Source organism: Mirounga angustirostris, unplaced genomic scaffold (genome assembly GCF_029215605.1).
Source record: "Mirounga angustirostris isolate CCGP_5_RB_7025 unplaced genomic scaffold, mMirAng1.0.hap1 SCAF_1, whole genome shotgun sequence".
In the NCBI taxonomy this organism is placed as follows: domain Eukaryota; kingdom Metazoa; phylum Chordata; class Mammalia; order Carnivora; family Phocidae; genus Mirounga; species Mirounga angustirostris.
Genome location: NW_026991709.1, coordinates 146,517,332 through 146,532,896, shown reverse-complemented (window position 1 = coordinate 146,532,896; position 15,565 = coordinate 146,517,332). Strand labels below are relative to the sequence as shown.

Genomic DNA, 15,565 nt, shown 5'->3' with positions numbered 1-15,565 from the left:
AGCCAGAACATGACACAGACGAATGGGACCTCTACCCCTTCATTAATTTCAACAATAGCTACAATATATAATGGCTTTCCAAACCAGCAGAATAATAGCTATTGTAAAAAGAAAATGAGTCAGTTTTCAAAAGTACTTTCAAATAAACATCAGCTATAGACATTTGTAAAATACAAAACAAAACCAATGAGGCAAAAGGAAATTTCTTCTTAAAGTAGAATATTGGGAGTTAGAAATGTTGGAAGTCAGAAGATCTCCATCTTGCAACCATTGCAACATTAAAAATAATGGCTGCCATCGATTATTCCCAGGGATCAAAATTAACATCACCAGTGAAGGGGCGAACAGACGTCATGAGCCTCTGGGTGTGAAGGAGTGAGAAAGACACAATTTCCCTTCTGGGGTTTTCCTGAATCTAATCATCAGAAAACATTACACAGACCCAAACTGAATGAGAGCCTACAGAACACCCAGCCTATATTCTTCAAAAATGCCATGCAAGATGAAGAAAGGTGGCAGGACTAGTCCAGATTAAAGACAAGTGTCTACCAACATATGTGATCCTGGACTGGATCCTGTACCAGGAAAAAAAAAAAAAAAGCTATAAAAGACATTAAAAGACATTATTGGAGCAATTGACAGAACTGAAATATGCATAGCCCATCAGTAAAAGAAGTGTATCAATGTTACATTTCTTGATTTTGATTACTGTGGTGAAAAGAACATCCATTTTATTAGAAAATGCACATTTAATGCCTTAAGGGGTGAGAGGGCACGATGTCTCTAACTTATTCTTCAACAGTTCAGAATAAAAAAAAAAATACATGTATATGCAGATAGACAAGCAGAACGCAAAAAATGTTATCAAGAGGTGACTGCCAAGAAAGGTACCTGGGAATTCTTTTACTGAAATCAGGGTGGAAGAAAATCACTACTCTCTTGCATCAGCTGCCACTGAAGCCACCCACCCTGGCCCCAGTTTCTGTAGGGACTCACCATTCTTCTGAGAATCTTCAACAGAAGCTTCTGCTCTTTTGGGTCCTCCTTAGATGTCAGTAAATCGGCAAAGTTCTCTGCATTTTCAGGAGACAGGCTGTCTGGGTTTTCCCCTCCGTACAGCTGAACCAGTATGGACAGACATTTGGATGACACTTCAAAAATTTCAGGATCCTCATTTGGAAGCTGCAAATTAACAAATAGGACTACTTAAGTTAATTGAGGACAGTGTTGGTATTCCTCAAGAAACACAGGAAAATGTGGCTCAAAGGGAAGAATGTCAGTCTAAGTGAGTACAAAGATGGACTAACTCGGGATTTTTTTAAATCTCTTTCAAAATGCATACAATGAATCAAGGCTAATAGCACAAAATCAGAAGAAAGTCCCTCAGTCCTTTCTTTAATCCATAGTAAAGAACAGCCTGTAACAAGCAGAGGACCAGCATATATTTTATATGCATTCCTAATATGTGAATATATACACACAGGCGTGTGTGTCCATCTGTAGGAATGGAAATAGCCTGAATTTTCAGGAGCACGACCCATCCGTTCTTGCTTACTATTGACTTGTTTAGGAAAAATCTACTTCCTAGGAGATACAAAGAAACATTCTGAACTTGTCCATGTCCAAATTATTGACTAAACCAGTGGGACAGAGAGCATTGTTTCTGTTCTGTATTAAAAGGTATAGTATGAAATAATAATAATCATACTACAAAGCATCTTAAAATAAAACTTTAAAAATGGAAAGGTTATTGGTAAGAGCTTGAGCCATTTACTCATTTAACATGTAGAATGCAGAGATTTTTAGTATATGCAGAGTTGTGCAACCATCACCACAATCAATTTTAGAATGTTTTTTCATTATCTGAAACATGAAATCATACAAAAATAGGATCCTTTGTGATTGGCTTCTTTTACTTAGTATAATGTTTTCAGGATTCATCCTGCTATAGCATGGAACAGTATTTCATTTCTTTTTATTGTTTAGCATATAAATATCCTGTTGTATGAATAGACCACATTTTGTTTATCCATTCATCAGCTGATGAACATTTGGGTTGTTTTCACTTTCTGGCTATTATGAATAATACTGTTGTGAACATTTGTGTATAAGTTTTGGTGCAGACGTAGGTTTTCATTTCTTTTGGGTGTATACCTAGAAGTGATTGCTGGGTCATATGATAATTCTATGTCTAACCTTTTGAGGAACTGCCAAACTGTTTTTCAAAGCTGCCATTAGCACCAGCAATGTAGGAAGGTTCCAGTTTCTCCACATTCTCACCAACACTTGCTGTTATCTGTATGTTTAATTACAGCCATCCTAGTAGGTACAGAGTGGTAACTCACTGGTTTTCATTTGTACTTCCATAATGACTAATAATGGGGAGCAGCTTTTCATCTGCTTATTGGCCATTTGTACATCTTCTTTGGAGAAATGTCCATTCAGATCCTTTGCCCTTTTATAAAATGGGTCATCTGCCACTTTATGATCAAGACTTAGTATTCTTTATATATTTTAAAAACAAGTCCCTTAGCAGATTTTCAAAAATGTTTTCCTATTCTGTGGGTTGTCTTTTCACTTTCTTGATAGTATCCTTTGAAGCACAAAATATTTTATTTTGATGAATCCAAATTCATCTGTTTTTTTATTGTTTGTGATTCTGGTATCCTACCGAAGAAACCATCACCTACTCCAATGTTCTGAGATTTATGCTTCTAAGAATTTTTAAAACTTTTAGCTCTTACACTTATTTTTTCTTCTAAGAATGTTACAGTTTTAGCTTTTACATTTAGGTCTTTGATCCATTTTGAGTTAATTTTGAATATGGTGTTAGCAGGGGTCCAACTTCATTTTTTGCATGTGAATTAATCTTTTATTCTGAGATATCTGTAGGTTCGTATGTAGTTGTAAGAAACAGTACAGAGAGATCTCATACATATTTCACCCATTTTCCCCAATGGAAACATCTTCCATAACTAAAGTACAATAGAACAACCAGGAAATTAACATTGATATAATCCACTGACCTTATTCAGATTCTACTGCTTTTACATGTGTGTTGTGTGTGTGTATACATATGTATTTAGTTCTATGCCATTTTATCACATAAGTAGATTTGGCGACACCCACTACCTTAAGATAAAGAACAATTCTATCATAAGGATTCTTTTCATAGCAAAAGCCAACTCTCTCCCTCCTCCATTTCTAATCCCCGGCAACCACTAACCTATTGGCCATTTTGTCGTTTCAAGTAAGTTACATAAATGAAAGCACATAGTACATATGGCTTTCTTCACTCAACATAATTTCTTTGAGATTCATCCAAGTTTTTGTGAGTATCAACAGTTCATTTCTTTTTATTACTGAGTTGTATCCCATGGTATGGATGTACCAGTTTAACTACTTGCTCCTTAAAGGAAATTTGAATTATTTCCAATTTGGAGCTATCCCAAGTAAAACTGCTAAGAGAACATTTGTGTAAGTTTTTATGTGAACATAAACTTTCATTTCTCATTCACATAAATGCCCAAGAGTACATTATTGGGTTGAATGGGAGGCTCATGTTTAGATTTTTAAGAAACTAGCAAACTGTTTTCCAGAATGGCTGTACCATTTTACAATTTTATATTCCTAGAAGCAATGTATAAGAGATCCAGTTTCTCAGCATCTTTACCAGCATTTGGTGTTATCAGTATTTTTTATTTTAGGCACTCTAATAGGCAGGTGGTGATAGCTCATTGTGGTTTTAATTTGCATTTCCCTACTTGCAACTGACAGTGAATATCTTTTCATCTGTTCATGTCTTTTGTCCTCTGCTAACTGGATTGTTTGTTGCTTTATTTTTGATATTTCAAAGTTCTTTAAATATTCTAGATACGACTTCTTTTTCAGATATGTGGTTTGCAAACATTTTCTCCCAGTTCGTAGCTTGTCTTTTCATCCACTTTATTCTTTTGCAGAAAGAAAATTTTAATTTTGATTAGGTCCAATTTGTGGTTGTATTTCACTGGGATTGTGCTTTTGGTATCAAGTTTAAAAACTCTTTGCCTAGCCCTCAGTCCTGAAGATTTTCTATTTTTTTCCTAAAAGTTTCAAAATTTACATTTAAATAAATTTTTGAATAAAGTATGAGGGTTAGGTAGAGGTTCTTCTATTTATTTATTTTTGCCACCAAATGTACAATTGCTCTAGCATCATTCTTAAAAATTGGTTTCTCCACTGAATTATTTTCACATCTTCATTAAAAAATCAGTTGGGCATGTTTGTGTGAGCCTGTTTCTGAGTTCTCTATTCTGTTCCATTGATCTCAGTGTCCATCTGTCCACCAATAATAATACACCATCTTGTTACTGTAGCTATATAATAAGTGTTAACACCAGGTAGAGTGTTTCCTCCAACTTCATTCTTCTTTTTCAAATTATTTTAGCTATGCTAAGGCCCATTATTTTTCTACATAAATTTTAGAATAAGCTTGTCTATTTATTAAATACTTTACTGGAATTTTAATAGGAATTGACTTAAAATTGTCCATGAAACTGGCAAGAACTGACATTTTTAGTCTGTTGAGTCTTCTAATGCAGGAACATGCAATGTCTCTCCATTTAGGTATCTCTTCTTTGATTTCTTTCATCACAGTTTTGCAATGTCAAGGATATAATAGATCCTGTATATTTTGTTATATTTATATCTTAGTACTTAATTTTCTTTGCAAATTATAAATGGTGATTTTAATATTTGTTTCCACATGTTCGCTGTCAGAATAGCAATACAACTGATTTTTGTTTGGTGATTTTGGATCCTGCAACCTTGCTGAACTCATGTATTAATGCTGAGTGTTTTTGTAGATCCCTTTGAATTTTTTACATAGACAATTGTGTCACATGCAAACAGGGATGGCTTTTGCTCTTTCTTCCATACAGTATGTCTTTTATTTCTTTTCTTGCCTTACTGTACTGACTAGAACTTCCAGTACTACAGTGAATAAAAATGGGGGGAAGCAGACAGACGCCCTTGCTTTGTTCTCAATCATAGGGAAAAAGGATTCAGTCTTTTAGCATTAAGTATGATGTTAGCTGTAGGTTTTGCATAGATGCCCTTTATCAAGTTGAGAAAGTTCCCCCTCTAATTCTAGTTTGTTGAGAACTTTTACCATGAGTGCTGGCTTTGTCAAATACCTTTTTCTGTAATAACTGATATGATCATGTGATATTTCTTCTTTCACTTGTTTATATGTTAGAATACATTTATGCATTTTTGGACAGTGAACAAGCTTTGCAAATGCAATAAATCCTGCTTGGTCATAGTATTAATTCTTTTTATACACTGGTGTTTCCAATTTGCTAATATTTTATTGAAAATGTTTGTATCTAAGTTTATAAGAGATCTTGTAGGCTTAGGTTATGTTTTGTTTTTGTAGTTTTTTTTAGTTTAGCGTCAGGGTAATAGTATCTTCATAAAACTCCCCTTAAAATTGGTATTAAAAACTCTTTAAATGTTTGGTTGGAATCATCTAGGCTAGGAGATAGCTTTTCCAGAACTTTTAAATTACAAATTCAATTTCTTTAATGATTTTAATGAGTATAGGACTATTAAGGTGTTTATCTTATCTAAGGGTTTTGGTACTTCTTAAAGAATTTGTCCATTTCTTCTACTTACAGAATTTATGAGCATAAAATTATTCATAATATTCCACTATTATCCTTTTAATGACTGTGGATCTATACTGACATTTCCTGTTTCACTCCTTATATTGGTAATTTTGTCTTTTTTTAATCTTTGTTAGTTTGCTAGAGATTTTTCAATTTTGTTGAGTGTCAGGTTTTTGCTTCATTGATTTTTCTGTATTGTTTTTCTTTTTTCAATTTCACTAATTTCTGGTTTTATCCTTATTATTTCCTCCCTTTTGCTTGCTTTGGGTTCATTATGCTGTTCTTTTTCCAGTTTCTGGAGGTGGAAACTTAGATTATTGATTTAAGATCTTTCTTCTTTTCTAATGAAAGCTTTTGTTACTATGAATTTTCCTCAGTAGTGCTTTAGCTGCTTTCTACATATTTTTTTTTAAAGATTTATCTATTTTAGAGAGAGAGAGCAGATGGGGAGGGGCAGAGGGAGAGGGAGAGAACCCTCAAGCAGACTCCCCCCTGAGCATGGAGCCTGACATGGGGCTCAGTCCCAGGACCCTGACATCATGACCTGAACAGAAATCAAGATTTGGATGCTTAACCAATTGAGCCGCCCAGGTGCCTCTGCATTCTACGTATTTGATATGTTTTCTTTTTCATTCATTTTTATGCATTTAAAAAACTTCCCTTGCAAAATCCTTTTTGATCCATGAATTATTTAAAGGGTGTTTCTTTTTAAATGTTGGAAATTTTCCTATGGTCTCTTAATTACTGACTTCTAGTTTGATTTCATTATGCTCAGAAAATCCATTCTGTATTACTTTATTTTACATTTGTTAAGGTTTATTTTATGGCCCAGGATGTGTGAATGTTCCATGGGTACTTGAAAAAAATATGTATTCTGTAGTTGTTTGGATAGGGTGTTCTATAAATGTCAATTATATCCTGTTGATTGTTTTGTTCAATTTTTCTATATTCTTGATTTTCTGTCTAGTTCCTCTATTAATTGCTGGAGAGTGGAGTTTTGAAATCCACTATAGTTGTGAATCTATTTGTCCTTTTAGCACTACCATTTTTTTGCTTCATGTACTTTGCAGTCTTGTTGTTTGGTATACATACATTTGAAATGGTTGTCACCTCAGTGGGACTGCCCTTATCATTATGCAATATCCCCATCTCTAGTAATTTTTCCTGCTCAGAAGTCTACTTTATCTGATATTAAGAAAGTCAGTCCTGGGGCGCCTGGGTGGCTCGGTTGGTTAAGCGACTGCCTTCGGCTCAGGTCATGATCCTGGAGTCCCGGGATCGAGTCTCACATCGGCTCCCTGCTCAGCAGGGAGTCTGCTTCTCCCTCTGACCCTCCTCCCTCTCGTGCTCTCTCTCATTCTCTCTCTCGCAAAAAAAAAAAAAAAAAAAAAAGTCAGTCCTGTTTTTCTAAAATTAATATTTGCATAGTACATACTTTTCAACCTTTACTTTCAACCTATTAAATGAGGTTTTTATAGACAACATATTGTTGAATCATGTTTGTTATCCATTCTAGCTATCTTTGTCTTTAATTGGTGCATTTAAATCATTTACATTTAAGGTAAATATTAAGATGCTAGGGTTTAAGTGCAATATGCAATTTTATTATTCATCTTCTGTATTTTTCCTCTGTTTCTTGTTACTCTGATTTCCTTCCCATTTTTTTAAAACTTTCTGTGGGCTACTTGAACATTCATTTTATGGAAGTAAAACAGAACTTTAATTCCCAGTAGTAGTTTCCTAGGAGACCATAACAAAGTACCACAAACAGGTGGCACAAAAAATAGAAATTTGTTATCTGACAGTTCTGGAAGTTAGAAGTCTGAAACCAAAGGGAAAGGCCACACTTCCTCTGAAATCCATAGCAGATTCCACCCTTGCTTCTTTTTTTTTTTTTTTTTTTAATTTTTTTATTCTTATGTTAATCCCCTTACATTACAACATTAGTTTTAGATGATGTGTTCCATGATTCATTGTTTGTGCACAACACCCAGTGCTCCATGCAGAATGTGCCCTCCTAAATACCCACCACCAGGCTAACCCATCCTCCCACACCCCTCCCCTCTAGAACCCTGTTTGTTTTTCAGAGTCCATCGTCTCTCATGGTTCGTCTACCCCTCCGATTTCCCCCGCTTCATTCTTCCCCTCCTGCTACCTTCTTCTTCTTCTTCTTCTTTTTTTTTTTTTTCTTAACATATATTGCATTATTTGTTTCAGAGGTACAGATCTGAGATTCAACAGTCTTGCACAATTCACAGCGCTTACCAGAGCACATACACTCCCCAGCGTATATCACCCAGTCACCCCATCCCTCCCACCCCACCCCCCACTCCAACAACACTCAGTTTGTTTCCTGCGATTAAGAATTCCTCATATCAGTGAGATCATATGATACATGTCTTTCTCTGTTTGACTTATTTCACTCAACATAATACCCTCCAGTTCCATCCACGTTGTTGCAAATGGCAATATCTCATTCCTTTTGATGGCTGCATAATATTCCATTGTATATATATACCACATCTTCTTTATCCATTCATCTGTCGATGGACATCTTGGCTCTTTCCACAGTTTGGCTATTGTGGACATTGCTGCTATAAACATCGGGGTGCACGTACCCCTTCGGATCCCTACTTTTGTATCTTTGGGGTAAATACCCAGTAGTGCAATTGCTGGATCATATGGTAGCTCTATTTTCAACTTTTTGAGGAACCTCCATACAGTTTTCCAGAGTGGCTGCACCAGTTTGCATTCCCACCAACAGTGTAGGAGGGTTCCCCTTTCTCCGCATCCCCGCCAACATCTGTCGTTTCCTGACTTGTTAATTTTAGCCATTCTGACTGGTGTGAGGTGATACCTCATTGAGGTTTTGATTTGGATTTCCCTGATGCCGAGCGATATTGAGCACTTTTTCATGTGTCTGTTGGCCATTTGGATGTCTTCTTTGGAAAAATGTCTGTTCATGTCTTCTGCCCATTTCTTAATTGGATTCTTTGTTCTTTGGGTGTTGAGTTTGATGAGTTCTTTATAGATTTTGGATACTAGCCCTTTATCTGATATGTCATTTGCAAATATCTTCTCCCATTCTGTCGGTTGTCTTTTGGTTTTCTTAACTGTTTCCTTTGCTTTGCAAAAGCTTTTTATCTTGATGAAGTCCCAATAGTTCATTTTTGCCTTTGCTTCCCTTGCCTTTGGCGATGTTTCTAGGAAGAAGTTGCTTCGGCTGAGGTCAAAGAGGTTGTTGCCTGTGTTCTCCTTTAGGATTTTGATGGACTCCTGTCTCACATTGAGGTCTTTCAGCCATTTGGAGTCTATTTTTGTGTGTGGTGTAAGGAAGTGGTCCAGTTTCATTCTTCTGCATGTGTCTATCCAATTTTCCCAACACCATTTGTTGAAGAGACTGTCTTTGTTCCATTGGACATTCTTTCCTGCTTTGTCGAAGATTAGTTGACCATAGAGTTGAGGGTCCATTTCTGGGCTCTCTATTCTGTTCCATTGATCTATGTGTCTGTTTTTGTGCCAGTACCATGCTGTCTTGATGATGACAGCTTTGTAATAGAGCTTGAAGTCCGGAATTGTGATGCCACCGGCTTTGCTTTTCTTTTTCAATATTCCTCTGGCTATGCGGGGTCTTTTCTGGTTCCATACAAATTTTAGGATTATTTGTTCCATTTCTTTGAAAAAAGTGGATGGTATTTTGATGGGGATTGCATTGAATGTGTAGATTGCTCTAGGTAGCATTGACATCTTCACAATATTTGTTCTTCCAATCCATGAGCATGGAACGTTTTTCCATTTCTTTGTGTCTTCCTCAATTTCTTTCATGAGTATTTTATAGTTTTCTGAGTAAAGATCCTTTGTCTCTTTGGTTAGATTTATTCCTAGGTATCTTATGGTTTTGGGTGCAATTGTAAATGGGATCGACTCCTTAATTTCTCTTTCTTCTGTCTTGTTGTTGGTGTATAGGAATGCCACTGACTTCTGTGCATTGATTTTATATCCTGCCACTTGACTGAATTCCTGTATGAGTTCTAGCAGTTTTGGGGTGGAGTCTTTTGGGTTTTCCACATAAAGTATCATATCATCTGCAAAGAGTGAGAGTTTGACTTCTTCTTTGCCAATTTGGATGCCTTTGATTTCTTTTTGTTGTCTGATTGCTGTGGCTAGGACTTCCAATACTATGTTGAATAGCAGTGGTGATAGTGGACATCCCTGCCGCGTTCCTGACCTTAGGGGGAAAGCTCTCAGTTTTTCCCCATTGAGAATAATATTTGCTGTAGGTTTTTCATAGATGGCTTTTATGATATTGAGGTATGTACCCTCTATCCCTATACTCTGAAGAGTTTTGATCAAGAAAGGATGCTGTACTTTGTCAAAAGCTTTTTCTGCATCTATTGAGAGGATCATATGATTCTTGTTCTTTCCTTTGTTAATGTACTGTATCACATTGATTGATTTGCGGATGTTGAACCAACCTTGCAGCCCAGGGATAAATCCCACTTGGTCATGGTGAATAATCCTTTTAATGTACTGTTGGATCCTATTGGCTAGTATTTTGGTGAGAATTTTTGCATCCATGTTCATCAGGGATATTGGTCTGTAATTCTCCTTTTTGATGGGGTCTTTGTCTGGTTTGGGGATCAAGGTAATGCTGGCCTCATAAAATGAGTTTGGAAGTTTTCCTTCCGTTTCGATTTTTTGGAACAGTTTCAGAAGAATAGGTATTAATTCTTCTTGAAATGTTTGGTAGAATTCCCCTGGGAAGCCATCTGGCCCTGGGCTTTTGTTTTTTGGGAGATTTTTGATGACTGCTTCAATTTCCTTAGTGGTTATAGGTCTGTTCAGGTTTTCTATTTCATCCTGGTTCAGTTTTGGTAGTTGATACATCTCTAGGAATGCATCCATCTCTTCCAGGTTATCTAATTTGCTGGCATAGAGTTGCTCATAATATGTTCTTATAATTGTTTGTATTTCTTTGGTGTTGGTTGTGATCTCTCCTCTTTCATTCATGATTTTGTTGATTTGGGTCATTTCTCTTCTCTTTTTGATAAGTCTGGCCAGGGGTTTATCAATCTTGTTAATTCTTTCAAAGAACCAGCTCCTAGTTTCGTTGATCTGTTCTACTGTTCTTTTAGTTTCTATTTCATTGATTTCTGCTCTGATCTTTATGATTTCTCTTCTCCTGCTGGGTTTAGGCTTTATTTGCTGTTCTTTCTCCAGCTCCTTTAGGTGTAGGGTTAGGTTGTGTACTTGAGACCTTTCTTGTTTCTTGAGAAAGGCTTGTATTGCTATATACTTTCCTCTTAGGACTGCCTTTGCTGCATCCCAAAGATTTTGAACAGTTGTGTTTTCATTTTCATTGGTTTCCATGTATTTTTTTAATTCTTCTTTAATTTCCTGGTTGACCCATTCATTCTTCAGTAGGATGCTCTTTAGCCTCCATGTATTTGAGTTCTTTCCGACTTTCCTCTTGGGATTGAGTTCTAGTTTCAAAGCATTGTGGTCTGAAAATAGGCAGGGAATGATCCCAATCTTTTGGTACCGGTTGAGACCTGATTTATGACCTAGGATGTGATCTATTCTGGAGAATGTTCCATGGGCACTAGAGAAGAATGTGTATTCCGTTGCTTTGGGGTGGAATGTTCTGAATATGTCTGTGAAGTCCATTTGGTCCAGTGTGTCATTTAAAGTCTTTATTTCCTTGTTGATCTTTTGCTTAGATGATCTGTCCATTTCAGTGAGGGGGATGTTAAAGTCCCCCACTATTATTGTATTGTTGTTGATGTGTTTCTTTGCTTTTGTTATTAATTGCCTTATATAATTGGCTGCTCCCATGTTAGGGGCATAGATATTTACAATTGTTAGATCTTCTTGTTGGATAGATCCTTTAAGTATGATATAGTGTCCTTCCTCATCTCTTATTACAGTCTTTGGTTTAAAATCTAATTTGTCTGATATAAGGATTGCCACCCCAGCTTTCTTTTGGTGTCCATTAGCATGGTAAATGGTTTTCCACCCCCTCACTTTCAATCTGGGGGTGTCTTTGGGTCTAAAATGAGTCTCTTGCAGACAGCATATCGATGGATCTTGTTTTTTAATCCAGTCTGTTAGCCTGTGTCTTTTGATTGGGGCATTTAGCCCATTTACATTCAAGGTAACTATTGAAAGATAGGAATTTAGTGCCATTGTATTGCCTGTAAGGTGACTGTTACCGTATATTGTCTGTGTTCCTTTCTGGTCTATGTTGCTTTTAGGGTCTCTCTTTGCTTAGAGGACCCCTTTCAAGATTTCCTGTAGGGCTGGTTTTGTGTGTGCAAATTCCTTTAGTTTTTGTTTGTCCTGGAAGCTTTTTATCTCTCCTTCAATTTTCAATGACAGCCTAGCTGGATAGAGTATTCTTGGCTGCATATTTTTCTCATTTAGTGCTCTGAATATATCCTGCCAGTCCTTTCTGGCCTGCCAGGTCTCTGTGGATAGGTCTGTTGCCAATCTAATGTTTCTACCATTGTAGGTTACATATCTCTTCTCCCGAGCTGCTTTCAGGATTTTCTCTTTGTCTCTGAGACTCGTAAGTTTTACTATTAGATGTCGGGGAGTTGACCTATTTTTATTGATTTTGAGAGGGGTTCTCTGTGCTTCCTGGATTTTCATGCCTGTTTCTTTCCCCAAATTAGGGAAGTTCTCTGCTATAATTTGCTCCATTATACCTTCTGCCCCTCTCTCTCTTTCTTCTTCTTCTGGGATCCCAATTATTCTAATGTTGTTTCGTCTTATGGTATCGCTTATCTCTCGAATTCTGCCCTCATGATCCAGTAGTTGTTTATCTCTCTTTTTCTCAGCTTCTTTATTTTCCAGCATTTCATCTTCTATATTACTGATTCTCTCTTCTGCCTCATTTATTCTAGCAGTTAGCGCCCCCAATTTTGATTGCACCTCATTAATAGCCTTTTTGATTTCTACTTGGTTGGATTTTAGCTCTTTTACTTCTCCAGAAAGAGTTTCTCTAATAACTTCCATATTTTTTTCAAGCCCAGCTAGTATCTTTAAAGTGATGATTCTGAACTCTAGATCTGACATCGTACTAATGTCCGTATTGAGTAGGTCCCTGGCAGTCGGTACTGCCTCTTGTTCTTTTTGTTGAGGTGATTTTTTCCGTCTCGTCATTTTGTGCAGAGGAGAATAGATTAATGAGAGAACAAAATGCTAGCAGAGTAACCACGTCCCCAGAAAATATACTCTAAACAAATCAGAAAAGACCTGAAGCAGTGGGATAAGAAGGGGAAAGAGAGAAAAAAGAAAAAGAAAAAAAAAGAAAAAGATAAAGATAAAAACAAAAACAAACAAAACAAAACAACAACAACAAAAGAAAAACCAGAATGTGATCAAATATGATCTATATGGTATATAGATCAGTGCCACACACTAGATTTGGGGTGTGTTTTGGTCTTTTAGAAGAAAGTGTCTCCCAAAATTTTAAAGAAAGAAAAAGATATATGTACAAAAATAAGGGTTGATATGATGAAGGGATGGAAAATGACTGTAAAAATGGAAATTATAAAAAATTTTATAAAAGGAATTGATAAGAAGTTGTTTGAAAAAGAAAGAAGAAGATTTAAAAAAAGAAAAAAAAAGAGAGAGGATGTGATCAGGCAGGGGAATAGAAAACACCATATAGTAGAGATTTAGGGTATATTTTAATCTGTTAGAAGAAACTATCTCAAAATTTTAAAGAGAGAACAACTTATATATATAAGCCAAAAATATGGGTAACTACTATGAAGGGATAGAATATGACTCTAAAAATGAAAAATAAAAATGTTTTTTTTTAAAAAAAGGGATTGATAAGATGTTGTTTGAAAAAGGGAAAAAGAAAAATTCAAAAAGAAATAAAAAGACAAAAAGACAGTTAAAAAAAAAAATTAACTTTAAAAGACTAAGGAATCATGGTAAAAAAGCCGTGAATTCTATGTGCAGTATTCCCCTAGCGCTGGAGTTCTGCCGTTCTCATTGATCGGTAAACTTGGCCTTGGCTGGCTGTTCTCGCTGATCTTCTGGGGAGGGGCCTGTTGCCGTGGTTTCCAAATGTCTCTGCCGGAGGCGGAATTGCCCCGCCCTTGCCCCCTCCCGGCTAAGTAATCTGCTCGGGTTTGCTCTCCGGGGCTTTTGTTCCCTGCGAGCTTTCCGTACAGCTTTGGAGGCGGAGCGTGAAAATGGCAGCCTCCCAATCTCTGCCCTGGAGGAGCCGAGAACTCGGGGCCCCGCTCCTCAGTGAGCCCCCAGAGAAAAACCGCCAGTCACTCCCGTCTCCCCGGTCTCCAGCCGCACTCCGTGCTCACCCGGCCTGTGACCGTGCGTTTCTCTCTCTGGCACCCGACCCCGGGTGGAGTCTCAAAACCCAGCAGATCCCTGCGGTGCACTCCTGTGCGGCTCCTCCCGGGGGAGGAAGGGGAGTCTCCCCGGATCTGCCGCTTGTTGGGTCCCTGCTGGAGGAGCAGTGGCCCGGCTGTGCCGCGGATCACAGTTTATGGCAACCCCGAGCTGAGAGCCCGCGCCTGGGCTCCGCCTCTGCAGCCGGCTTCCCTGCTCCGATACCTGGGAGCTCTGCTGCCCTCAGGCACCCCCGGTCCTTCTGTGACCCCGAGGGTCCTGAGACCACACTGTCCCGGAGGGTTCCACCCCCCGCTTAGCCACCAGAGTGACGTCCCTCGGCGGAGCAGACTTTTAAAAGTTCCGATTTTGTGCTCCGCGGCTCTATCACTTGCCAGAAGCGGCCGACGGAGGCCCCTCCCCCGCCGTCTATCCTCCCGAATATCGCCTCGGATTCACTTCTCCGCACGTCCTACCTTCCAGAAAGTGGTCGCTTTTCTGTTCAGAAAGTTGTTGCTCTTCTTTTCTTTGATTTCCTGTTGGGTTTGTAGGTGTTCAGAATGGTTTGATCCCTATCCAGCTGAATTCCTGAGAGGAGACGAAATCCAGGTCTCCTACTCCTCCGCCATCTTGCTCCGCCCCCCCACCCTTGCTTCTTGCTACCTTTTGGCAATCATTGGCATTCCTTCACTGGTAGCTGCATAATTCCAATCTCTGCCTCTGTCATCGTATGACATTCTCCCTGTGTGTCTGTCTTCACATGGTTGTCTTCTTCTAAGGACACCAGTCATATCGGATTAGAGGCCCACTGTACTTGACAATGACCTCATCTTAACCAATTACATCTGGAACAACACTATTTCCAAATAAGGTAAAATTCTGGCATACCAGGAGTTAGGACTTCAATTGTGGGGGACACAATTCAACCCATAACACTTCTTATCAACTTTGTTCCTTCTGTGCTCAGCTGTTTATTTTTGTTTTGTCTTGTTTTTTGCTTCTTCCAGTTATGCTCTCCCAAAAGTCTAGCCACCTTTGGTTTTTTTATTTTATGAATGGAAGATTGGGCAGATTATTATAGGCAGCTGGTATGGATTTCTTCTGCATTTGTATATATCTGTTTCTTCAGCTGGCTTCCCCAGTCTGTGTTCTTCAGTTTCTTAAATTCCACAATGCTTATTCCTAGGCCCTGACCCCATAGTAGAAATCACATCAGACAGACAGGTCATCCTCTTGAGTGATTGTTGAATCACTATGTTGTACACCAAAAACTAATATAATATTATGTATCAACTATACTTTAATTAAAAATAAGAAAATAAGAAAAAAGTAAACTACAAAACAATATCCCTCATGAACATGGATAGAGTCAATCCATAACATCATATTAATAATTAAAAAGAAAAGCCATTGATCATCTCAATAGAAAGAGTATTTATCAATATTCAACATCTATTTCTACAAAAACTCAGCAAATGAAGATAGAAGGAAACTTCTTCAACCTGATAAAAGGTATGCTTCACCCTGAGATCAGACAAAGACAGGACATC

General features: G+C 37.7%; 1 protein-coding gene across 6 annotated transcripts in view; it reads right to left on the bottom strand.

Annotated features, from left to right (window-relative positions):
* Window positions 1–15,565, bottom strand: part of ULK4 (unc-51 like kinase 4) — a 599,599-nt gene that overhangs the window by 118,268 nt on the left and 465,766 nt on the right. For all 6 annotated transcript variants that reach the window (XM_064589489.1, XM_064589509.1, XM_064589506.1 and 3 more), the window contains one exon: window positions 997–1,182. In XM_064589489.1, the coding sequence (XP_064445559.1) occupies window positions 997–1,182 (186 nt within the window). The remainder of the gene's footprint in view (window positions 1–996; window positions 1,183–15,565) is intronic.